Source organism: Apteryx rowi, unplaced genomic scaffold, assembly GCF_003343035.1.
Source record: "Apteryx rowi isolate R43461 unplaced genomic scaffold, aptRow1 scaffold_292, whole genome shotgun sequence".
Classification (NCBI taxonomy): domain Eukaryota; kingdom Metazoa; phylum Chordata; class Aves; order Apterygiformes; family Apterygidae; genus Apteryx; species Apteryx rowi.
This window is the reverse complement of record NW_020449330.1, coordinates 539,094-564,789: the sequence shown is the minus strand read 5'-3', so window position 1 is coordinate 564,789 and position 25,696 is coordinate 539,094. Positions and strand designations below refer to the sequence as shown.

The 25,696-nt window shown below is 40.5% G+C and overlaps 1 protein-coding gene across 1 annotated transcript; it reads left to right on the top strand.

Annotated features, from left to right (window-relative positions):
• The first annotated feature begins 1,263 nt into the window (after positions 1 to 1,263).
• On the top strand, positions 1,264 to 20,458 carry EXPH5 (exophilin 5). Its single transcript, XM_026069361.1, has 5 exons — positions 1,264 to 1,382; positions 3,585 to 3,729; positions 8,135 to 8,183; positions 11,795 to 11,921; positions 13,807 to 20,458. The coding sequence occupies exons 1-5, from the start codon at positions 1,337 to 1,339 to the stop codon at positions 19,134 to 19,136; spliced, it is 5,697 nt and encodes a 1,898-aa protein (XP_025925146.1). The 5' UTR covers positions 1,264 to 1,336; the 3' UTR covers positions 19,137 to 20,458.
• The last annotated feature ends 5,238 nt before the right edge of the window (positions 20,459 to 25,696 follow it).

The following is a 25,696-nucleotide window of genomic DNA, read 5'->3' as shown; positions in this document are numbered from 1 at the left end:
CCTACCCTACTRTTCTTCAGATGCCACCAGATAAGCAGTGGGTGCACCTATGAACAATATACTCTATATCAATTCCAGATAGAAGTACACACATTTCCAGACTAGACATTTAATTTTAAGATTGTTCTCTGAAGTAATGTTGTCTYAAAGAGAGAATGAGAGATTTTTATTTAAATTGATAACTGAAATATTAGTTCTCTGAGAACTTCTCTATTCCCGGACATGGGTTTTACCACAGATTAAGATGAAAGATTTACATGAAAGCCATGTTAAAATGTTGGTATTACATCTGCAGGCTGCGCACAAAGTCTTGCTCTGTTGCCATCAGAATAGGTTGGGTGTGGATTTGCCACCTCTGCATCTGTACTTTAGGCACTTGTATATTGTAATTTGAAAACAAGTAACTTTGCATGCCAGCTGCACTATTCAGACTCCTGTGCAACTGTACATTATTCTTTTATGTCCAGATAAACAGTTCATTCCTATGACCACTTGGTATAAGAACAGAATCTGGTACTAAACAACAACTTCTCTTCTAGCCACATCCGTATAGCTTGCTCAGTCTTTGCATCTCCTTGGCAAAACATTCATATTCATTATAAGTTGGTTATATACATATCAAACACAGGCAAAATCACTATGCTGCAAGGAAAGAGGAAAATGTGATAAACTTGTTGAACATGTCACATGAATACCTATGAGCTGAATTTCACATTTGTTATTCTGCTTTACACTGAAAATGTGGGTGGGCATCCCACTGTCAGTGCCTCAGTTTCTTGTTGAAAATCAGAACAATTTTATTACTACTTCTGCTTAAATGAATGGATAAATCTTTCAAGAAATGCTTTGTTACAGTATTACTTATTTTAATTGGGTTATTGACTGAACTTAATCTTACTTTCAATTAATTTTATGATGCTTATGAACTATTACCTCAATTTTGCAAGAAAGAAGGATGCACTTCTTTGAGGCAGGGAATAATGTAAGCATATGAGTAGTCCAGTTAAGCTAGTCACATGGTCTCTTTGATGAGCTGGAAAATTCTGCTCTCAATGAAATCTTTCATGTGATAGCTGTGAATAGATCATGTCCCCCTGTATCTTTTTTTAGTCATATTATTTGTAGAAATTTACTGTGTGACTATTTACATGAAGAACGGGGAGAGTTCCTAATAAAGAGTCGGTACTATCTAAAATGAGTTAAAAAAATTTTTTTTTTCCTTTTTAGTAAACTTCTGAAGAGAAAGACGTCTGAAACAGGGCTGCAGGGAGTGACTGGAGAATGGTTTGAAGAAATACAAAGAAAAAAATTTGAAAATAACACTGATGTCAATAGAATGCTGAAACAACCACTAGAGCATCAGCTAAGGAAGAGCAAGACCAGTGAGTTGCATTTTTCCAGTTTCTTTCCTATATGATAATGGTCACCAAAGCAGTATCTTGGAGTTCAATAGCTAAGGAGTTTCTGAAATTGCACTGAGTTCTTTCTCATGTCAAAGTTTTGCCCAAAAATGTTTTCAAAATGAGCATGTTTCTTTAAGCAAATTCTGTTAAAAGCATAGCTATGAGTCACAATACAAAATTCTTGATATTCTTGTCCTACAATTTCTGTAAGTATAGTAAATATAGTGGTTGATTTCCAATTAAAGCAATAATATTTACTTCATACAAAATCTCTTTCAGTCTAGCTAATTTTCCTAAAGGAAATAGAAGTACCTAAATGACATTCAGAATAAGTAGGTAACCTGGGTTTGGGTGAAAGAGGTTTGGCTGTACTGGCAGAAATCTCCCTGATAACACTGGGCTAAAGGTGTGCCAGTGTTGATTATGAGGGTAGGAGACACAGAGCCTGGAAAGTTGGTCTGACTGAGAAGCAGCTATTGGAGATCTCATTTCATGGGTGCTGTTGCCCATCCAAAATGAACACATGCAGAAACATGGTATCTCTACCAAAAATGGCATCTGTACTTTCTTTTTCATCTTCCATCCGGATTTCATGCATAATATATGCTGTTATTGCATTCACATTTCTGCACATTTTTCATTTAGCTTTTCCTATTTTTGTATCACAGCAACTGTATGCAGAATCGTGTAAAAAGAACAGTATTTCCAAAAAAAAAGTGAAAGAAAATTTTCTTAAAACCACAGACCTACACAAAATAGAGATCTGTTTCCTGCCCTTTTTTCCCCCACATTCCCTCTAGTCCATGGCTATCTACTATTTTTCTCTTTCAGCGATGGTCTAACTGATGCATTATCTAACTCTGTAATTGCTCTCATCTTGTATTTGACTTTGAAAGCTGCTGTTTCTATTTAGATCTGAAGAAGGAGTTGTGTGCCTCAAAGGCTTGTGTGGTATTTCCAACTATATGAGTTGGTTTAATAAAAGGTACTACTTCTGCCCCCAAGCCCTGTCCCGCCTACGTCCCTAGACCATCGTGGCTATGGCAGAGTGTTACTAGAACTCTCCTGCTGTCACCTCCACTGCCAAGTCAAACAGTGTCACCAAGAGGTTAGCTTTTTTACCCTTTACCCTGCAAAGGGTAAAAGATGCAGCATTTTGTAATGCACAACAATTATCACTGAAGTGAAAGCAATATATTACACATAGGTTTTAAATCATGTGACATGAATTATTCATTTCATTGAGGACGAGATCCAAAATGCTGCCTCTTGCTGTATATCTCAGTGACACTTTGCTTTCATTGCTGTTTTGCTTTCTCCTGTGGTCATTGGATAAGCCATTTTCAGGCTGTTGTATTATTTCAGACATGTGATTTTTAAATGAAAAAAAAAATGATGCAGTGCCTTACTCCTGAGTGAAGTCTTGTTTCCTGATGTCCTCCAGTTCCCAGTGGCATGTTTTAATAGCAGACCCCGCAGTTCCTTTCCCTAATCTGTGAGCAATACTCTCTCTCATTCATGCTGATCGGTAACTGCTTTTACAAGCAGACTGGGTTTATGTTCCCTTTGAAGAAATCAAATCATAATCTTCCCAAAGAAATCATTCATGATATTTTGCATTTAAAATACAGTTCTAATATGTAGCTTATAGCAGAAAAAAGGTACTCCGTTGCCTTGGAGTGGCCCAGGGAATCCCATCGTAAAGAATTTTATGATACTCAAGACACCTTAATCTGAATTAGTTATGTAATTACATTACAGGCCATCAAACCATTGCATATTCGGGGCTGTAGTATTTATATTTCTTACAAAAGTGAAAAGCAAGTGACTAAAGACTGTGAGTGCCTCAATTTTCAAATGTCTAATTTGTATATATTTTTACTGGTCTGTTTTTCAAATGATTGATATTTTCTGAAAATCAGCCTCATTTATCTCACGCAGGTCACCCAAAAACAACAGTATTTTTTCAGACTTTAGACCTGTTTATTTTCATCTTAGTCTTATAGTTAGCCACTAGAAACCAGCATGTCACTTAATCTGTCAAAAAATGTCAGTAAAATCAGATTTTTCTGGCATAAAAGGTAAGTGAAAGAAAATCTGTGAAGATTTAACTTTCCTGTACCTTTTAATATAGTATTTAATAAGAACTTGAAATGAATCAAATTTTTGTAATATTTTTAGATCATAAAGAATTTAAAATGTCATCCCGCACAAATCCTCAAGCACAAAAGAACACGTCAGCTTCCTTTTTGGGATTCAGATCACCTTTTGCTTGGCTTTTCTCCTTTAGAAAATCAAGGAAACACCAGACTCAGAAGCAACCACGGTGAGCTACAATCAAAACATACATTATTTCTAGTTTAAAAAAGTGTATGAATTGTTCTGTGTTTTGCTTAGAAAACTTTGTTAAAATCAATTTTCCAGTCTCTTAACTTTCACCTCACCAGGAAGATGCAGATTTTACTTGGTCATGCAATGAGACTTCTGTTATGTGTAAGAAGAATAAAGACTAAGTGGCAAGTAGTAGCTAAAGTCTCGTAGCTAAATCTCGTTTGTTCAGGTTTTGCATAAAGGCTTAAAGTGTATTAAAGTCCCTAAACTTTGCAGTGACTGCACTGTATTTAATTCTTTCACAAGAGGACAGGAGCAAGGCACATGGGGGTCTGGTGCCCTATGGCTGTGATACAATGGGAAAGCAGAGTTTTCCCAGGCTGTGGCAGAGAGGATGAGCCCCAGGCAGCTCTTCTGCATCAGTTCCCACCATTTCTAGCCCAGAGGCAGGCCTGGAGCTTTAGCTCTAGCCAGGCAAGTGGGGTGGTTTTCCAGTGCTTTTGTCTTTGGTGCTTCATCTGGGCTTTGGTTTCAACTGGACCTGTACCAAAGACGGTCTCAGGAGCAGGGCTGAGCTGCTGTGTTCGAAGGAGGGTGCTTCTCCCTCACCATCCGCAGGGCTAAAGCCACTGTTCAGAGGGAGCTTGTGGCTGCTCTCAGGCTGATCAGGTGCCTGCATTCGCCTAACTCCTCTCCTGTGTGGGTCTCTTTTTCTAGGTATGTCGGCAACACCTTAATGAAATACTGCTATTTTTGTGTACGTCTTAGGATAATGAATGACAGTCCCAAGCATTATAATGAACACAAAAGGGGAGTGCAAGCCTATGAAGAGATGGCGATCAGTCTGATGTGTAGGTTTTGTAGCACAGCAGCTTGCCGTTGTGGAGTGTTTATATCAAAGCTGAAAGAGATTTAAGGAGAGGTCTGAATGGAAACAGGTGAACTTTGTGGATGTTTACTGATAATAGTTTTGTACACAGAAACACGGCATAGAAAAAAACCCACTTGCAAAGTTTTAACACTGGGAAGCAGAACATGCTTCACACATGTCATCCACTCCCTGCTTTCTCCCATTCCTTGGTATGCTGCTTCGGTTGGGATGTGGAGTAGGGGTGAAGGTGCACACGCCATAGGGTTAGGGAGTCCCTCCTGCCAGGGAACCGTAGGCTGCCGGTGCAGCATAAAGGGGCACTAGCGTAACTGAGAAGCAGATCTCAAGGCGCTATATGTTGACGTGAGATAAGGTAGCTGATACAAAAGCAAAGGTCAAGGCTTTGCTCTAGAACCTAAGCATGAAAATTATTTCCTATTTTAAAAACATGAAATTTTGCATACTCATTGCATCAGCTTTTCTGAAACTTATTTATCTTGCTTTTCTACAAAAAAAAATTATCATGTCTTAAATTCAGATGCCTGTGATTTCTTACAGAGCACAGCTCGAAAAATAAACAAGTCAATCCTGACGTGTACCTGAGCTGGTTGCTACATTTTCTAGTCACGCCTCTCTGTGGAAAACTTCCCCACCCTTTTCTAGGTGTTGCCGTGGCATGTGGTTTGCTTTATGCATAGACAAAGCACTGAAATATTCTGCGTCTCGCCAGGTAGGGTTATTCTGGAGAGTTAGTGAAATACAATAGGAGGCAGCACTGTAAGTTGTATAAGTAAGTAAGTGGGAGAAGCTTTTAAATAGCTAAATATTAATGGCTGTTTAGAGGGTCCTTTTGGTATTGGAAAGACAGTTTCATCAGCTGCGGTGGTGTTTTGCTGTGAGAATAAATTATGGATGCTGCAAAAGAGAATATACCTATGTGGAGATACAGAAGATGCTAATAAAAGGTTTGTAACACTGTACTTTGAACTTAGTGAAATGTTTGATCATTTTTGGTTCAAAGGTGTTTGGTGTTCTTGAATTCATTCTTATTCTTTTCTAATATGTAACTGTGATTCATACTGGAAAAAATGCTGTTTAATTGTGTTTTCAGCATATTTGAGTTACATGTTTGTTGCTTAGCTGGCTTCTTATGGAATACTGATAAGARCAGTATAAAAGGAAACGGATTATAATCTGACATTAGACAACTTGGCCATGGTCTGGGGAAGACAAGTGCCTCAGCGAAAATAACAATTTGCAGCAGATTTTAACCCATAGTATTGGTTATATAACCCGTAGTATGAGTAATAGTAGTGGTAGTAGTGGAGTCATACTTTTAATCGTACATTCTGTTGCCATAAAATAGATACATATGTATATAAATAAAAATATTTAACATGTAGCTTCTTGCTTTCCAAGGGAAGTAGTGTTTTTTCTGCTGGCAAATATTTTTGAACTTCAGCAATAACTTGACACCTTCTCTGCGCATAATAGATAATGTTTACGAGTGTGTGTGCGTCTGTGTGTGTAAACATTGCTTAATATTTTAAAGTAAAAAACCATCTGAATTACCTTTTCCTTAAGTTAAAAAATATTTCTCTGTAAGTAAACAAAACTTTAATTTCAAAATGAGGAAAAACTTGAAAGAGTTCAAAAAAAAAGAATGAGGCAGATTAGGAGGTGGAGAGGTTGGCATGGGGAGAAGATAAAAACAACCTTGTCAAGAATGGCAGGGAGAAAAATAAAGGAGAATGCAATGACCAGTTATTTTTGAAAGAACAGTGATAACAAAGACATGGAAAATTTTCATTTTTGCCTAGATTATTAGAAAACATTTCTCACTAAGATGTTGACTTCATGTAGCTTCCCTGCACAGAGCAATTGCCTCTACACCAAGCACAGCATCAGGTGGGGAGAACTGTAGAGAGCAGCTTTGCACAGTAAAGCTGAAGTAGAGAGCATCTAACAGAGCTTCCGCATTTTTGTTAGGCTTGTAAGTAAAATTGAGATAACTTCGTAAAACACAGGATTTCACTGAACTTGGTTTGAAAGAAATCATTGCAAAAAAATCTGATATATGCGTTTAATTCTTAATTTATGATAGAAGCATTAGAGCGTATTGAACAACATTTTAGTTTAAGGCAAGAGTTGCATACTTCTCTGAGTTCTGATTCTGTAAACTTCATTCACAGGGAGCAGTAACTCACTGAATTAATGGCTCTTCCTGTTGAATGTTACAAAGAAAATATAAGTGTGGATTCACATTCTCTGGCTTGATTCAAAGCCCACTGAGGTCAACAGGCTTGTTTCCATCAGTTTCAGTTGGACCCCATGTCGGAGAGGACTTTTGGTTTTAAAGTTCACAATTACAGAAATAAAAACAAATTGCACCTTTCAGCTGTTCTTCCCTGCCTGCAAGCACATTGCAAACAAATGACAAAGCACTTTAGGAGGAAAGGTTYGGCTGCAACCAACCTGCCAACAGGCCGGTTTATACTTGTTGCTGAGGCACARTAAAATAGCCTACCTGAGCACAAGAAGGTTTTAAGAGCCTAAGAACAAGGTCATTCAAAAAGACTTTGAGAAACAGGAATGAGCAGAACCTTCTTTCCCTACCTCGCTTTCCTTCAAGAATTAACTTCCTGGGGAAAAAAGTTGCTGAGACAGGGAAGAACTGACAATAAGCACACGCTAGGCAAGATTTCCTCCAGGGGTTTTCAAGGGACCATTTGTTTATTTCTAAACTAAGAGTTTGCAGACTAGAATAGACTCAGTGAAGTCAACCACTGTTCTTTTTTTCTTTAGTTTATTATTTATATGTCTGAAAGTCACCATGTAAAATGGAATACCTCTTATATTCTGTGTTTCTCAACTCATTCTAAAAACTACATTACTCAGAAGCACTCTCTAGCCAATTCTCTGCCAAACCCTTGCAGTCCTATACAGCTTAGGAAAAAATACAAGCCTTCTATTAGGTGCTAAAGATTGCTAAATTAAGGCTGTTCTGGATGGATAGGAGCAATTCCAAAGTTCGTATCAAAATAAATCTGCCAGCTGTCGCTCCTCCTCTGTAGGGGCAGAGCACAACTCTGAATGTAAGTAGGGTAATGAGGGAGAGGAAAAGCAATAGGATTTCAAATGCAGACCATTTACAGATTTATAAGTCGTTAGCTTCAGTTATTCATAGTACTTTGTAAGTTATTGTTGTTGGAAAAGGAAGTAATAATATCTTATTGTAATGCTGGATTTAAACAATCACTTTATGGGTATTACAGACATTTAGATATCAGTAGGCTGAGTTCATTCTTGGCTGTGCAGCTAGAATATTTGCAAGCTGGCAAGGCCAGACAAACTGAATGGTAAATTCCTCCAGCATTTGTTAGCRTTTTTTTTTGCAGGAGGGGTGTGGATTCTTCATAGAATAGTCTTTTCAGATGCCTCTCAGTAGTTATTAAAGAGAAACTGCTAGATATTTACTACCTGGTAAAATCACACCGTATATTGATGATTTAAATCCTTCTGTCTACAGATATGACAGTTCTGCTAGCACATCTTCAAAAGTGGAAGAAATGGCAACAGTAAGTAGCTTAGCAACTTTATTGTCACATATGTTTAAATCACAGAATTTTTGAAAACTGGACCCCTTTTTTAGGCTGTTGATATAATGTCTGTTTAAATAGTATTCTTGTAGCTCTTATTTTAAATGCTAAGTAAAAAATCTGTGTTGTGAACGTCTTGGATTCAGTAGGAAGAACTTGCCCTATTAACTATACACATCTAAGTGTAGCTCTCATCAGATTTCAGTTCTCTTAATGATGAAATTATTGAATGGATAATTTCATAGGCCAAAATCATCACATATTTTGGCAATTGTAACCAAAGTACAAATAGATCAAAACTCGCTTTGAATAAATAATGTATTTACTTTTTTTTCTTCATTTGTAAAAGGGCGAAAAAGAGTAGTAGACTTGGGCAGGTAGTAATACAGAGCCTCCTCCATGCTCAGAATTCCCCTGCTAGTGTCACAGTATGGTTGTGACTGTTTCACAGAATGGTTGAGGCTGGAAGGGACCTCTGTAGATCATCTAGTCCAACCTCCCTGCTCAAGCAGGGTCCCCTACAGCAGGTTGCCCAGGACCGTGTCAAGCTGGGTTTTGAATATGTCCAAGGAAGGAGACTCCACAACCTCTCTAGGCAACCTGTTCCAGTGCTCTGTCAACCYCACAGTGAAGAAGTTTTTCCTCATGTTCAGATGGAGCTTCCTGTGTTTCAGTTTGTGCCTGTTGCTTCTCGTCCTATCGCTGGGCACCACTGAGAAGAGTCTGGCCCCATCCTCTCGACACCCTCCCTTCAGATACTTGTACACGTTAATAAGATCTCCTCTCAGCCTTCTCTTCTCCAGGCTAAACAGGCCCAGCTCTCTCAGCCTTTCCTCATAAGAGAGATGCTCCAGTCCCCTAATCATCTTTGTAGCCCTTCGCTGGACTTGCTCCAGTAGTGCCACATCCCTCTTGTACTGGGGAGCCCAGAACTGGACGCAGTACTCCAGATGTGGCCTCACCAGGGCTGAGCAGAGGGGGAGGATCACCTCCCTCGACCTGCTGGCAACACTCTTCCTSATGCACCCCAGGATACCATTGGCCTTCTTGGCCACAAGGGCACATTGCTGCCTCATGCTTAACTTGGTGTCCACCAGCACTCCCAGGTCCTTCTCTGCAGAGCTGCTTTCCAGCAGGTCACCAGCAGATCAAGCTGTACTGGTGCATAGGGTTATGCTTCCCTAGGTGCAGGACCCTGCACTTGTCTTTGTTGAACTTCAGGAGGTTCCTCTCCACCCACCTCTCCAGCCCGTCCAGGTCTCTCTGAATGGCAGCACAGCCCTCTCGTGTATCAGCCACTCCTCCCAGTTTGGTATCGTCAGCAAACTTGCTGAGGGTGCACTCTGTCCCCTCATCCAGGTCATTGATGAAGAAGTTGAACAAGACTGGACCCAGTCCTGACCCCTGGGGGACACCGCTAGCTGCAGGCCTCCAGCTAGACTCTGCGCCACTGATCACAACCCTCTGAGCTCTGCCATTCAGCCAGTTCTCAATCCACCGCACTGTCCACTCATCTAGCCCACACTTCCTGAGCTTCCCTATGAGGATGTTATGGGAGACAGTGTCGAAGCCTTGCTGAAGTCAAGGTAGACAACATCCACTGCTCTCCCCTCATCTACCCAGCCAGTCATTACATCATASAAGGCTATCAGGTTGGTTAGGCATGATTTCCCCTTGGTGAAGCCATGCTGACTACTCCTGATCACCTTCTTTTCCTCCACATGCTTGGAGATGGCCTCCAGGATGAGCTGCTCCATCACCTTTCCRGGGATGCAGGTGAGGCTGACTGGCCTGTAGTTYCYTKGGTCYTCCTTCTTGCCCTTTTTGAAGACTGGGGTGACATTGGCTTTCTTCCAGTCTTCAGACACCTCTCCTGTTCTCCATGACCTTTCAAAGATGATGGAGAGTGGCCTAGCAATGACATCCGCCAGCTCCCTCAGCACTCGTGGGTGCATCCCATCAGGGCCCATGGATTTGTGGGTGTCAAGTTTGCTTAAATGATCTCTAACCCAACCCTCCTCGACCAAGGGAAAGTCTCCCTTTCTCCAGATTTTCTCTCTTGCCTCCAGGGTCTGGGGTTCCTGAGGGCTGGCCTGAGCAGTAAAGACTGAAGCAAAGAAGGCATTCAGTAACTCTGCCTTCTCTGCATCCTTCATCACCAGGGCCCCTGCCTCACTGAGCAGCAGGCCCACATTCTCCCTAGTCTTCCTTTTGTTGCGGATGTATTTAAAGAATCCCTTCTTGCTGTCCTTGACATCCCTTGCCAGATTAAACTCCAAATGGGCCTTGGGCAGTAGGAAATTATTTTTTGGCTGAATGTTCTGTATTATAAGTACAAACTCAATTCAAGCATAAAACAACACATTTATTTCTGATGTAATTCAAGTGTAGTCTGTTGAAATAAACAAATTTCCTCCAAGGATGATATATGTTACTATTTTAACTACTTTATTGCCCTGTATAACTAACATGTCTTTCATCCTCTTCCATTGTATGGTATAAGCATAGAGGGGACTAAAAAGATGTACAGTATATAATCAAAGGTATAGAGAAGGTAAATTGGCCACCTTCCTTCTGTCATACTTCAAAAACAAAGGGATAATCTATATTAATGTATGACTGAGACAAAGATCTTATCAGGATTCAGAGTCGGTTAGACTGTTATATAAGTACTAAGAAAAACAAGAGCTAAAGTAGTCAGGGTTTTTTCTTTTAAAAAAAGGGAGGAAAGGTTCTCAGCTATCATAAATCAGCAGAGTTCAGCAGCTGTCTGCATTTCTGCCATGTGAGAATGTGACCTGAGGGAAATATGGATGGGTTATGAACCTCTACATCTTAGCACATAAACTAAACTCAGACAGATGGGGAATAGGAAGAAGACATTTTCCCCCCTGATAAGGCAATTTATTTCAGTCCCCCAAGGTGCTGTCTTACTTCCCATCACAAAACTGTCTTTTCAGTGTTTTGCTCCACAAAGGGCTTGGAGGAAATAGCCCAAATGGTCATTTGTGATACCAGTCAGAAATTAGTGACCTTTTAAAATCAGTGGATACATGCAAACATAATTTTAATTTTTTAATTTTTTCTTTGCTTTACAAAAAAAAATTGTGTAATCAAACCAATACTAATGACTCTTAGCTGTAATAATTAAACAGTCTAATTTATTAGCTCTGAAAAGATAAAATGTTACAATATGAAAATCAGCTGTGCTATCCGATTATTAATCTCTGCTGGGAGGTCAGTGTGAATTTTAAAATGTGCATGTGAAGGAAGAAGTGATTAGGAAAAATTAAGAGATATTATGCGATAAGGATGCATATGGAGAAAAAAGGGTAACTACACCCCTTATTATAAGCTCATGATAAATAATATATCTAAAACATACTACGATATGAGTGCAAGATGAGCATATCTCCTTATACATCAGTAAGAGCCTCTAAAATGCATGCAATTTTACAAATCTGTAGTTGTAGATTTTAACAATACATTACTTAATTTTAAAAAGAATTTTGGACCCACAAAGAGTTTACTGACCTCTGTGATTTTTATTATGTAGAACTAAAATCATGTTATCTTGAACTTTTTAACAGGCTGAAACGTATAATTCCCCAATGTCAAATGAACCAAGTTGTCATCCCTTTGATGCAAACCAAGATGAATTGATGGAAAAAAGTACACAAGAGTGGAATGAACAGCTGGAGAAAGAGTTTTTCCGTGGTAAGTCTGTGTACTTACTTTGTTCTGTTGCTGTCGTTACCAGCAGTGGCTGTGACGACTGGTGGCAGAGAGAATTTTCTGCAAAAGCGCAGGCTATAAAGATATGGCTCATTACTTTCTAGCGTCGTGGCTACTTTTTTTCTCACTTTGTCTGTCTGTTCAGACCTTGAGTTTAAAATGTATCACTGGTCACTGTTAGAGTCCATTTCATCTCATCTTGCTCCAGTTCAGAAGAATCACATCTTAAAAGTGTATATTTCTCTTCACTTATTATAACAGGAGCCCATATTACTTCTTTAGAYGTAGACATATAAAGTCATGTGAGAAGAATTTCATCCCAGTTTCCTGCATGTGTCATTTTTATATTGATGCATTACTGAGCCCAGTTTTATGAACTGTAAAGCTTCAAGCCACAGAAACAAGAGGCTTTATGGTCTTTAGTTATCTTTCTGGGAACTCCCATAGAGTCTAGTAGTAAGTTGCTGGTTCATTTTTTCTTACTACTTGGAAGCGAGACAAGATCAGATCGAGGTTATGGGAGTTCAGAGATGTTCTTCCATAACCTTTCACAGATCTAGGTGAAAACCTGACCATGAACATTGCTTTCTACCACCCAAAATTACAACAAGAGATCACAATTGGGATTGAAAGCATGATGAGGAAGCAGTGGGAGAGTCAGCCATGACTGAGGAGAGCACTGCATGGAACGCACCTGCCCTTCACTACTTTTGGGTGTCAGTCATAGCTGTGCACGCTTTCCTGCTGACTTCATCGCTTGGCCGATGTCAAAATGGAAGGCTCAAAAACAGCTGCTTTTTTTTCTTATATTAAACTGGCCCTCTCAGGAGTCATCTCTCTTCTGAAGAGAGACTCAGAAAAACAGAAAAATCTGGTTTCTTTGTACCACTTTTTATTCCAATTATATATACCTAACAATGCTTTCTTAATGATCTTATACAATTTGCACAGATCTGTACTGACTAATCAGTGAATCTTTTTTATTTAAATGAGTTAGGAAATGCTGTAACAAAATAGCCAAATCCATTTGTGGTTTAATCTTGTGTGTGCTTTTTTCAAAATATAAGAAAAATGCTATTAGCAAATGCATTTTTTGCTAATAAAAACACTTTAAATACATTACTGTTACTTAATCTCATGACTGAATATCTTGGTTAGCTGATCTGCATAATGTTTAATTACAGTTAATCAAACTGGTCTATAAATACAGCTTTTTTGCTGGCATGAATCACAGGTTCCTAATATTTCATTATCTTTTTTTTTTTTTAAATCAAGAAAATGCCATTTTTAGTAATTTAGAGTAAGTAAGAAGTTACAACTCAGTGAATAACTTTTCTGAATGAAGCAAGCAGTGGACATGCCAGAATACTGAATATACTGATTTGATGGTATGCAGAATTCTGTGCTGGCTTACAGTTACATCTTAACTGTGCTCTGTCTGTGCTCTGGGAACATGCAGAAAAGTCCATGTTTACTTAAAAGCATACTGAATTCTTTTCAGTGAATTTTTTGCTTACAAACAGGAATTTTGGAAGGTTTTTCCCCTACATTTAGCTGGTGAGTATAAATTCAGACTTCAGATTGTTATGTTCTTCTTTTAAATAGCAGGAGGTTAGCATTTACATAAAGAACAGTTTTAAGATCAGTCATGGAGCAGTACATTTTTTCCCGTGTAGTCATGATGGGTGACCATTGAAGGGCCCTGTGGATGAAGAATGTGTGGTTTGGGAAGGGTTGTGAAAGTTGAGAAGCTGACTCTTTTCACAGCCAGTCGTAATTATTAATGTAGTACCTGAAACTTTTGACATAAATAGTCAGAAGGTTATTAAAGAAAACCAAACCAAGTATGTCTTTTTTTCCTGTGCAGTTCTAGGAGATCTGGATGACCAGCTGGCCCAGGAACAAGCCCAAGATCCTTTGGACAAGACAATTTCTATTAACACTGCAACAAATGTGCAATACAAAACCGCATTTCCTTCTTCAGAGAGGCAGACTACTGTTAGGGGGCAACACAGAAATGACTGGAGCGACATGCCTAGCACATTTTTCCCAGATGGGCTGAGAACAATAAGAGCCAAAGATGAACACAAGATTTTCATCAGACCAAGGAAATTACACAATGCTTATATAAACTGGCACCAGACAGCCTTTAAAGAAGATTACAAATGCGGTGATCCAGTTGATGGAAATCGTCATCCGCTAAGCAGCAGGCTGTCTTCTGTTTCTTTTGGACAGTCTTCAGAAGGTAGTTTGTATCCTCCTTCCATAACACAGAACAGTGGATTTAGACACAAGCATTATATGAATAGGGATACAGCTGGCAGAAGTTATTCTGTATGTTCCCTTCGGAGATGTCCATCCTCAGTATCTTCAGGCCAGCTATCAGCATCTAGTTTACAATGTCCATTGGCAAGGGAGAGCAACAATGGTTTTATACCAAGGTTTGGTCGACAAAATCCAAAGAGAATTCCTCTGTCTTCTATTGTATGGAACAATACACCAGACTCTCCAGCCCAAACATCAGCTCAAGAAAAAGTGTTTAGAACCCAGTCACTGATGGAGTTTCATGCAACAGACCATGGTAAATATCCCAGCCCTTTGCAAGAAAGTAGGAAATATGCTTGTCACCATTCAAAACACCACTACAGAAGATCTTTTTCAAGTAGTAATTGTTTCAGTAGAGTGAGTTGTCCTGACAAAGCTGCTTCTCCATTGTCCTTTGATAACTGGGAAAATTATCCATTATACAATTCAGAAAATAATCTCTCTAGGTCCTGCTATAGAGATACTTCTTCTCATGGCAAGTTATATACAAATCAAAAAAATTCTCCCTATGGGAAAAAAGATGGCTATCCTTCTTGGGCTGATATACCTCAGTACCACAGTGATAAAGTGTTTATTTCCCCYGATGCCAGCTTTGAAGTGGTTATGACTAACTTAAATGACCAGCAGTGGACCCATACAAAGAATGCCAAGTATGCTTCACAGCGCCTGCAGAATGATTTTCACTTGTATTCTCCAGAAAATACGAGCATCAAAAAGATAATGAGAAATGTAAGTAATAGAACTTTTTCAGAATTCACTGAAAGCTGTCAGCCTTGGCTAAGTTGTAACTGTCCAGTTTCTTCATCTGGCACCAGAAGTGATGAGCCAGTCTGTCCTGATTCAAAGGACCAAACAAAACCTATAGGACTGAACAGCAATTCAGTCATTGTTAGTCAAAGAAGTACTAAGATGGACTTTGAGCAACTAAACAATGTTGAAAATAAACTGCCAGATGAAGTAACTACTAAAGATATGACATTACTGTCAGTTTCTCAACAGGCAGATACGAACTACACCAACACCCAGAGTTTTCCTTCCTATAACTCTGCTTCTGCCATCCTGCCAAACAGTGCATCTCTCTTTAACTCACTGAGATCAAAGAGACGACCCCAAGTCACTGCCAGAAGAGAGACTGCAAAAATATATACATCAAACAGTAATAGAAGAAACGTACGAATGAAGGAAAATGATTGCCCACCCAACAGTGTGGTCAGTCAGCCTCCCTGTATTTTGCCAGCTGATGAAAGCAGAAAGGAATCTTTTCTTCCAAGTCAGAAACCATGGGAACATAATCTACATTATGCAACAAAAAGAAAAAGCATCAAAGTGGATAATCAGAGTACAGAAACAGTTAACCAAGCTACTCCACAGGGGCAGTCTTCACTGGTGGATGTTGATTTTGCTCCATCCACTGAAAAATTAGTGAACCATCAAGGCATATTGTCCAGTCCTCCTGAATATTCTAGTTCCTCACAAAGCTCTCCACAAACACTTTCTCATAAAGACAATTTAAAATGTTTAGAAACACTAACTAACTCTTCAGTAAATTGCACAGTTACTGAATTTCAAGCAGAAGGTGGAAAAACAGCTCAAGTGAGCAGAACGGATGTTACCGAAAAGACTTCACAGAAAAGATCACAAAATCCAAGCACTTTAGTTACTAAGGACTGCAACAGACGATTCACTACTAGTTCTTCACAAAATGGAAGTTCTGGAAATTTTTATACACATAGCTTTGGAGACCCCAAGACCTCTGAACATAGTTTAAATTATTTTTGCCTTGAAAAAGAAAAGGGAAAAATAAGGAATAATTCACCTTGTATTGAAAGGCTTAACAAGCAAGATAGCTTGCTGAGATATACCAGTAGCTGCAGTATTACTGGCTCCCCTAGCACAAACAACCCCAAATCTCCTGATCCACATGTTATCTATTATACCTTACCTAGAAAATCAGCTAGCATTGCTGGTAGTATCATGTCAGATACACCCATCTCTTTCCCTAGAGAAAGTAGAACAAGCAGATATGATCGTTTAAGGACTGAAACTCCAAATAGAACTGATGCCTTTTGTTCTAATCAAAGATGTATGTCTTGTTTAGACTCAAAACATTCCTTGTTAACATCAGCACCATTAAATGCTGCTACAAGTATCCAAGAAAAAGATTACCCCATTCCTTTCATCAAAAGTCCTAATGACTCAGCTGGACTGACAGATAGTTGTAATGATCTGACCGGAAGAGGATACTCTGGGTTTTCAGATTGTAAGGAAAGGGGAAATTGTTTGCACAAATATAAAACTACAAGTACATTTACAGTTTGTGTTGATGAAGATCATGTCAAATACCATGAACTAGTTTCAATCTATTACACATTACCACGGAGGCATTCTAGAACATTTTGTAACCTCTTTAGGGATAATCCAGAGGATGCAGAATTGCCTCTTCCCAAAGAAAACTCTCAGTCACCAAGACTAYGTAACAAGAAAAATGAAGGTCACGTGAGTTTAGCAAATGTATTTTTCCCTAATACTTTGGAAAAAGAGGTGCCTTCTTATTCTTCTGACCAAGTACCTTCAGCTCTGATCACACCTCAGAACTTAGAAACTGCTGTTGATAGTAAAGATGAGAATTCCGACTTACCTCCTAGCTCTGAGAAGGTATGTGCTTCAAAGGCAGTAAGTACAGTACATACTAGGAAAGATACTTCACCAGTTCTTTCATTGGCAGAAAGTACTCTTCCTGACATGATGACAACGAACATTTCTTTTGGTGGTCCACAATCCATTGCAACAGTGGGTAACGCAGGTAAGGTCGTTTCTGGTGCTTCAAGCAATCCAAATACACAAATGTGTCTAAAAGAAAAGGAAATTTTGCAAACAGCCACACCACTAATCTCCGCTTTATCAACCCCTCCCAAACCAGGCAGACCTTTAGAGGATCTTTGTTATTCAACTTCAGATAAGAATAGTGTACAAAAGGGAAACTCTGAAAACTGCTGTCAGCCTACTAAAGTAAACACAAATAAAAATCAGAACAGTTTACTGCCCCACACAAGAGAGAGAAGTTCTCTTGGTAGGAGCAGTAATTCTAACGTGCCAGTTCCTCCTGCTGAAGATAGATACAGGTATAATATGGAAGTCAAACAGAGAGAAAATCTCCTACACCAAATCACCCCTCTGTATAGTAATAAATGTAGTGGACTGCAATTAAGAACTAACAATTCAAGAACTAGCACAAATGATTTAATCTCTTGTAACAAAATGCTTTCAGAATCTCAGAACAAAGCATTTGAGGTAGGCACAGCTTCCAGTGCTGACCCATTACTTCAGCTACACAAAATGGGTAGCACAGATACAGATGAGTTAAAGAATTCAAAAATTATAAAAGAACAAAACTTGCAGAATACTGATATGAGTAAAGATTGCACTGGTGTGCAGGAATCGGAGAGGCACAGTGAAGATAGCCTGAATATTAACTGTAAAGATAAAATCCTTGGGGTTACACAAGATCAAAAGTTACCACAGAATGCAGAAAATGAGAGTAAGCTTCTCTCTGGCTGCGCAAGAGACAAAGTAAAAGATATAGAAAAAAGGAAAAATAGACCTTCAATTAAAAATAAACTGGCAGCTGTTTACAAAACAAGTCGAAAATTTTCAAGTAAAAATTTACCCCCAAAGCCACACATCAGTAATATTTTTTCACAGAATGATGGAAGTGCCACTTCTCTAGAGGTTAACATGCCCCTTGACTCATTGCTTTCAGGGGATTCCAGTCAGTCATTTCTGCAGTCTGCAAATGAAAACCARACTCATAGTCTGGACACTGAAGGGAATACCCCAATACAAAGAGCAGCTGAGAGGAATAAGAGTGAAAATGAAAATGATCTTTCTTTGCTTGCTAATAACACAAATTGGAGGTCTTTTACAAGTTCATACACCCAGAAAGAAGCCATCAGTCCCCAAAAAAACACAACAAAAGTGGAGAACAGGCCAAGTCTTACAACCCTGTTTCCAGATAAAACAGCCACAAGAAATAAGAATTCCCAAACACTTTGTCTTGGGTTAGAAAACAGAAGCCAACCTCTCTCTCCCCGTGCTACTACACCAGACCCACTGGGTGATGAGAAAAGAAGAGCTAGCAGTAGTGCATGCAGTCCTCCTTTGCCACTTCTAACTGACAGAAACTCAAACCTGTTTATAAATAATTACTTGCAGGCAGACATATGTCCAAAGCAAAGTTTGACTTCTCAGATGGCATTTGGTCAGCATCAAAATACGTATCAGTCTAATAGCTTAAAAAATGCTAACTTGCATAGCGATCAGTTGCGCAAGAGTCACACAAAAAATCAACGTGAGCGTCACCTTTCTGAGAGTGCTTATACTCAAGAGTCTCATGACAGCTTTGCCTTTGGAAGCAATATTCTACCTAAAGATAGTAGACACGGGAAGAGATTTAAATCTTACTCAGAGCTGTTGTCTTGTGATGAAAATGAAAACTGGGCATCTGACGACATAAGAAGTTACAGCACTAGGAATTTGATGTATCCTTCTGTAGAATTTGGTATATTCGGCAAGGAACAACAATTGGCTTTCCTGGAAAATATCAAGAGGTCACTCACGGAAGGGCGATTATGGAGGCCTTGCCTTCTTAATAACCCTGGCTCTCTCAGAGATGGAGAAAGCCCTTCTTTAAGCAGATCTGAGCTTTTGAGCTCAAGTTCTACTGGGAGCAAAATATCATCAGCTGCTTCATCCCCCAGAGAGCTGACTAAAATCTATCAGGGAGAGCCAGCAACTTACTCAGACTCAGACAGCGATACTACCACAGATGATGAATATTACCTAGATGAGATAGATAAAGAATCAGAACTATGACAACTTGTGGCACTAAGATGGCAAGATAGCTCAGTAGTTTCTGGGCAGGCAAAAATGTGTAAAATATTTTGAGTCCGTTCTTGGGCTCCTATAAATTGGTACAATTTGGTTAGTTTTAAAGAAGTTAGTATCTTATGTTACATGAGCATTTGACTTTTTATATTAAATATGTGGCTTCAGCATTGTTCTTCCTAGAAGCAGAAAAAAACTTCCCAAAATTATAAAAGATAAATGACTGTAGAGCTTTGGGCAACATAATGTTAGAGGTGGCTTTCCACTGACATGAGGAAGTCCTGGGTTAGGCTCCTGCCAACCAAGTACAACAGTGCTGAAATGGATAAATTCTAGCTCTAGCTTTATTTCCTTAGAAGATTTAACAGAAAACCAATATATTACACTGCTGATATATATTGTTTCTCCAATTTTCCTCATTTAGCAGAGCATAATAATGGCAATCCATCCCACCCAACACACACCCACGCAAAATGAAAATATTTCGATGTTTGTAGAATATTCAGTAGGAATGCTCCTTTTCTGTACTCATGGGAAACAGGTTGCAGTGATGTCACCGGTAGAGTTCGTTTTGCGATACGATTTCTGGAGTCCATGCAGTGTGTTCTGCACTAGGACTCATGGGGAGATTTGTAATTGAAATAGTTCTGATTACAGCTGAGGTGAATTGCCAGGTGGCTGCCTTTGTTTTAGGTTAATTTGGATTAATAATCTGGCASTTTAAACGGTGCAAAATGTAAGAGGATTTACCTTACTCATATCCTGTATGAGCCTCATAGGTTGAATCCTAAGTTGTCCTAACAGTGGGAAGGCAAATGTGACCCCGCTATAACTTGTTGCTTCCTGAAGTTCTTTGACTGACTCTATACCTAGATGGTCCCCATTACAGCTCAGTGCAACCACTGCTTCTTCAGGGTTACGTCACCAAAAGCAGTCTGAGAAAGCACTTTGCTGGTTCAAGACTGTGCTGTACAAAACTGGTCATTTGTTTTCATATGAAATAAATAAAACTGGTAGAAAATACTCCTTGCCCCTTGCTAAATTACCTTCTCTTTTTGGTAGTTTTCAAAAGTTCTCTCTCTTACCACAGAACTTTTTATTCTTTGAGCTTAAAGGCTGCAAACGTTTTCCTGCAGCTATTTCTCGGCCACACTGGTAAATGTAGTGTTACTACTCAGTAGCCAAAACTCATCCCTGGCCATTAAATTTCTAACTAAGCTTTGATCTCTTGTCATGCAAAGTCACAAGTGGCTCATTGAGCCAGAAGGTAGTATTTTCAAACAATTATACAGCATTTATTTCTATTTTAATAATTTTACATACAGTCTAAAATGTTGATTCATATTTTTGATATGCTTTTTAATTAAAATTTCTGTAAAACATAATTATATTTTTGTAACTGGAAGGACAGTATATTGATATTTTAAAATAATATATTTTAAGCAAAATAAGCAATGCTTGTATCACTGCATATTCCACAAGAATCTGAAAGAGATGAGAAATACTGTAGTAAGTAACTGGTATCCTTATTTTTTTATATTGTAAACTTCGTTAAAGAAGTGGATCTATAATTCAAATATATACTGAAATACAAGTATTATTACTTTATACTATGATAATTTGTCTTTTGTTGTACATAAAAGGACTAATATAAACTGTGTATTTATAGTCAGAACTGTTCTTTACGACATACCTGGTTTTGGAAGGATATAAGTGTATGCTGACATATGTAATATTGGAAGGAAATAACTACCATGTAATTGTAATCTTGTAAGATGGGCTGTTCTAAGGAGAAATTATGTTTTTCTGTAAATGGTTCTACTCCATATATAAAGGATTCTGTAGAGTAAGACAATAAAACCAACTTAACATTAGTGAGGAATTGCTGCTGTACGTTTCTGCAAAATACGTCAGTCCAAAAATTGGGAATACCAGCCTGCATAAGTTAAAACAATAATAAAATTAATGTTTACAAGGGAGGTAAACAGTCATACAGTTTTTCTTGACTAGAAATGGATTGTTTAGAATAATTATATAGAATATTTTTATTTGTAAATATTTTCTACCTGTTCAGTAGAATTTGGATTAAGTTCTCACTTTATTGGCATAAAAAGGTTTTCATTTGCTATATTATGTATGTACAGTAAATCAGGAGGTTTGATTTAATGTAAACAAAAACAGCTTTTGGTTATAAATCAGTTATGCAAGACCACAGTCTGTTGAGGATCTGTAAACTAATATTTACATAGAATGATGCTTTTCTGTAAAACAGTCAATTATGTGAAAACATAGGGAGAAAAATCATTTGAAGAAAGAGATCTGCTCCATTCAGTTTAGCAGAGCCAGAATTTGATATCTTTACTCTTCCAGGCTTTTTTCTTTGGATACAGTATAGTCTATAAATGGTCATAATTTATAGAACTTTCATATTTAAAACTACTTGTTTGAAATAAACTGTGCATTCAAATGAACAAATGTATTGGTATTGTGTTTATTTTTCACTTATTGTGAATGCCATAGACAATTTATCCAAAGAAAAAAAATCCAGCATCTTCATTTTGCTTCCAGGATACTGCTGACAAACGGTGCTAAGAGTTCAGATTCCCAAGGTTTAAAATGGGGCATGCAGCCTTGAGCCATCCTGCAGCTCTAAGCAAATACATGAAAATGAAGCACATGATGCAGGCAACTGAATCCGTGTAGCTCTGACATGTCTCATGCACAGAGAAAGGACATGCACAGCTGAGTGACAGGGGTCCTTCACCTGCCAAGATGCTGGCTGGCAGTGCGCTTAGGCAGCTAATGATCAAGTCAGCTRCCAGTTGCATTTATTTCTGCTACCTTTTATTTTTCTGCTAATTGATGAATCTCTAGTATACAAATAATTTTCCATCAACAGCAGTATCTTCACAGTAGTAAAGATGTGTTAACCCCATAGAGAGCCGTATGCCTGTAACTTGCCTTAAAGAGATTATATTCTGTGCAGGGGCCAAGGGTAGTATTTAATAAGTAGTTTTGACAACACAGATCCATGTGGAAATCACTTCAGCCAGAATTAGATGTCAGTGGAGGCTGTATGCCACATGCAGTGTGACTGTGTGTGGGACTCACCATCGTCTTTGAACCTTAATTACTACAGCCAGCATGTGTGGTACCTGAGCTGAGCAACACAGTCCTTCAGCCTGGTCACCTAAGAAAACATGGTTTATGCGCTAAGGTTGTGTTTCTGCCAATCTCTGTTCATCCATCAATTCACTCGTATCCCCAGATGACCTTCAAACTTACTAACAAATCTCAATGACATTTGAAAGCAGGGGCAGAATTCTCATGGTTTCATGCAAACAGGATCACAGGAGAATCCAGGTTGGGAGGGACCTCAGGGGGTCTCTGGTCCATCCTCCTGCTCACAGCAGAGTCAGCTCTGAGGTCAGACCCAGATGCTTAGGGCTTCATCCAGTCGGGGCTTGAGAACCTCTGAAGATGGAGACTGCACAACCCCTTGGGCAACCTGTGCCACTGCCTGACTGTTCTCACGGGGAAAAGTTTCTCCTTGTATCCTGTCTGAACTTCCCTTGTTCCAGTTTATGCCTGTTGTCCCTTGTCCTCCTGCCATGCACCACTGTGAAAGTACTGGCAGGCTGCTGTCAGGTGCCCCCAAAGCCGTCTCTGCTCCAGGCTGGACAAGCCCAGCTCCCCCAGCCTCTCCCCGCAGGGCACGTGCTCCAGCCTCGACCACCTTGGTGCCCCTCTGCTGGACTCACTCATTCATGGATGTCTTTCTTTCATTGGGGGGGGCCAAAACTGGACRCAGGATCTGGATGTGGTCTAACRAGTGCTGAGTAGGGAGGGACAGGCCCTTCCCCCATCTTCGGCTCTGCCCCTGTTCACACAGCCCAGGGTGCTGCTGGCTTTGCTGCYGGGGCATGCTGTTGCCTCCCGTCCAGCTCGTTGCTCACCGGGACGCCCTGGGCGTTTTCCACAGAGCTGCTCCCCAGGCAGCCGGACCCCAGGTGTGTTGTTGCAGGAGTGTTTCCTCCCAGGGACAGGGCCCTGCGGGCATCCCCAGCCCTCCTGTCCCTGCCCACCTTCCCGAGGCCTCCCCCACCCTGCCCAGCCCCAGGACCACATTTCAGCCCAGCCTGGGGCCATCAGTTCCTGTCCCGCCATGGGCCTGATCCCAACCCTGAGCCATAGGCAACCACCTGGCCCCATGGCCTTGCCCGGCCATCGCAGGCTGTGTCTGACCCTGGTCACCCTCACGGGGCCTGATCCCGGCCAGGGGATCGACTGCCTGGTCCTGCCTTGTCACCACCAACTTAGCCGATGATATAGGCCAGGCTGCCCATGGCCAGCCCTGCTCTCCTCGCTGGGGTATGGCGAGGCTGGGCCAGCACAGCGAGGGCCCTGCCCCGCAGCAGCTCCCCATCCTCTGGGGAGCCACCAGCCCCGCTGCTCCTGGCACCAGGTGCCAGGCTTCACGTGTCTCCCTGTTGCATTTCATGGCGCATTCCTCCAGCCTGCCCCGGTCCCCCTGGGGGCAGCCCAGCCTTCCACAGTATCCACTGGTTCTCCCAGTTTGGCGTCATTTGTAAGCCGTTTGCCCAAGCATGCTATCGCCTTCTCCCAGCCGCTGATAAAGATGTTAGGCAGGGCAGGTCCTAGGGCAGACCCCTGCGGTACTGCCCTGGCCTCCAGGCAGAGATGGCCCATTAACGCTGTCCTCAGAGCCCAACCAGCCAGCCAGTTTTTCACCCAGCTGGTTGTCCACCCATCCACACCTAACCTGGATTTTGTGGGAGACAAAATTGTTGGGAAACTGTGGGAGACAGCATAGCCTTTGCTAAATTCAAGGTAAATGACACCCACTGTTCTCCCCTCATCCACAGACCCAGTCATTTTACTGCAGAGGCAACCAGGTTGGCCAGGCGTGCTCAACCCATGGTGAGTCCAGGCTGACTGCTCCCAGCCACCTCCTTCTCCTGCTCGTCCCCAGGAGCATGCTCCAAACTGGTGCACGGGGCAGGAGAATGGCCCTTGCTGATCCCTTCGCTGAAAGTAGCAGCCAGGGATGAACTAGCTGGCCAATAAGCAAACGTGTAGCTACAAATTAATGCTATACATGTTTTCTCTTATGCATTGGGAGTATCGTATATGGTATGTTGGTGGAGATCTGTGATTATATGAGGTGAGGGAGTTTAAGAGACTAAAGACAAAAGCAAGGAGGAAACAGGACTTGATAGTTCTGCTTTCAAGGAACCTGTTTTTCATGGTCTGTCTGCTCAGAGACTTGAAGTTCATGTTATTCATAAACATGCAGCATTCATTCATGCTCTCTTTTTTTATATATATGGGAAAAATCTAGGCTTGCATGGAAGCTTAGATTTAATTCCCTTACAGTCTTGCAAACCCCCACCTCTACTGACACCCTGAAATATTTCATAGTAGACCAGCAGCAAAGATGCTCCTGATAAAAATGACGTAACAACCTTAGGAGACAAATCTCTTGAATGCAGGTATGTGTCTGAGCCACATTTGGACTGCACGCTGGGAAAAGACTTATGAGCCCTCTGCCTCTTCACACCTCTCTTGGCAGGGAAGGAGAGCACAGGAGCAGGGACCGATCTGCCAGTACGTCCCAACGGGTTCCCCAGTCTGTCCTTCAGTTTAAATGCAGCCAGTATGGGAGATATTRGAAATGGTAAGGAGGAGTTAGTTTAATATTTTTATTTCTTTTATAGCAATCTCTGCCTCTACATAAAGTGATACAGGCCATAACAATTAATAAGCTTTTGAGAAATAAGATTTTTTTTTAATTCAACAATACCAGCTGTTCAGCTGAAGACTAAATTATGTCATAAAATATAGGTAACATGTCATATGGGGGAGTCATAGAGATTATTGTCTCTTCAGTTTGGCCTGCAGGGTACCCACAGACAAAGAGAAGGAAAAACCTCTTAAGACATTAAAGAACAGCTTGTGTGTAGACAAATGGGTCTGAAGGTCAGTCTTCACTCTGACACCAGTTTTATTCCCTGACTCTGTGAAAATGCAAAGATACAGAAATAGATAACACTACTCACTATTGCTATAAATGTAAACTGATATAATTTCTGCATTTCAGACACTTGAACTGCATTTGGTGTCAAGAGATTGCTGCATCTTCCTCCCTCATTGTAACAAATCCATTTGGACAGGCTGAAAACCAAGAAACTGATTTTTTGCAGCACAGTCAAAATGTTGCTGTGCTGGTCGACCCCAGGAGTCTCGCGTACGCCTATCTGCAGCCCTGGGTTTGGTACGGTAAATCTGAGATGTGCAAGGCGGCAAGGGAAAAGCGTGAGCCATCCGCTTACGCTTGGCAAACTGGGTGAACTGATCACTACAGGCGCCAGGGCGATTTCGCACTTTTGGCAGGTCTCCGATAGGACTTATGCGGGCGGGTTTTGCACGGGAAAGCTCTGCCTCCCCGGTCGCTTTCGGTTTCACCACATCCATAAAACGGTTAATGCAAGAGCGGCGGCGCCCGCCACGGCCCTCGCAGCGCCCGG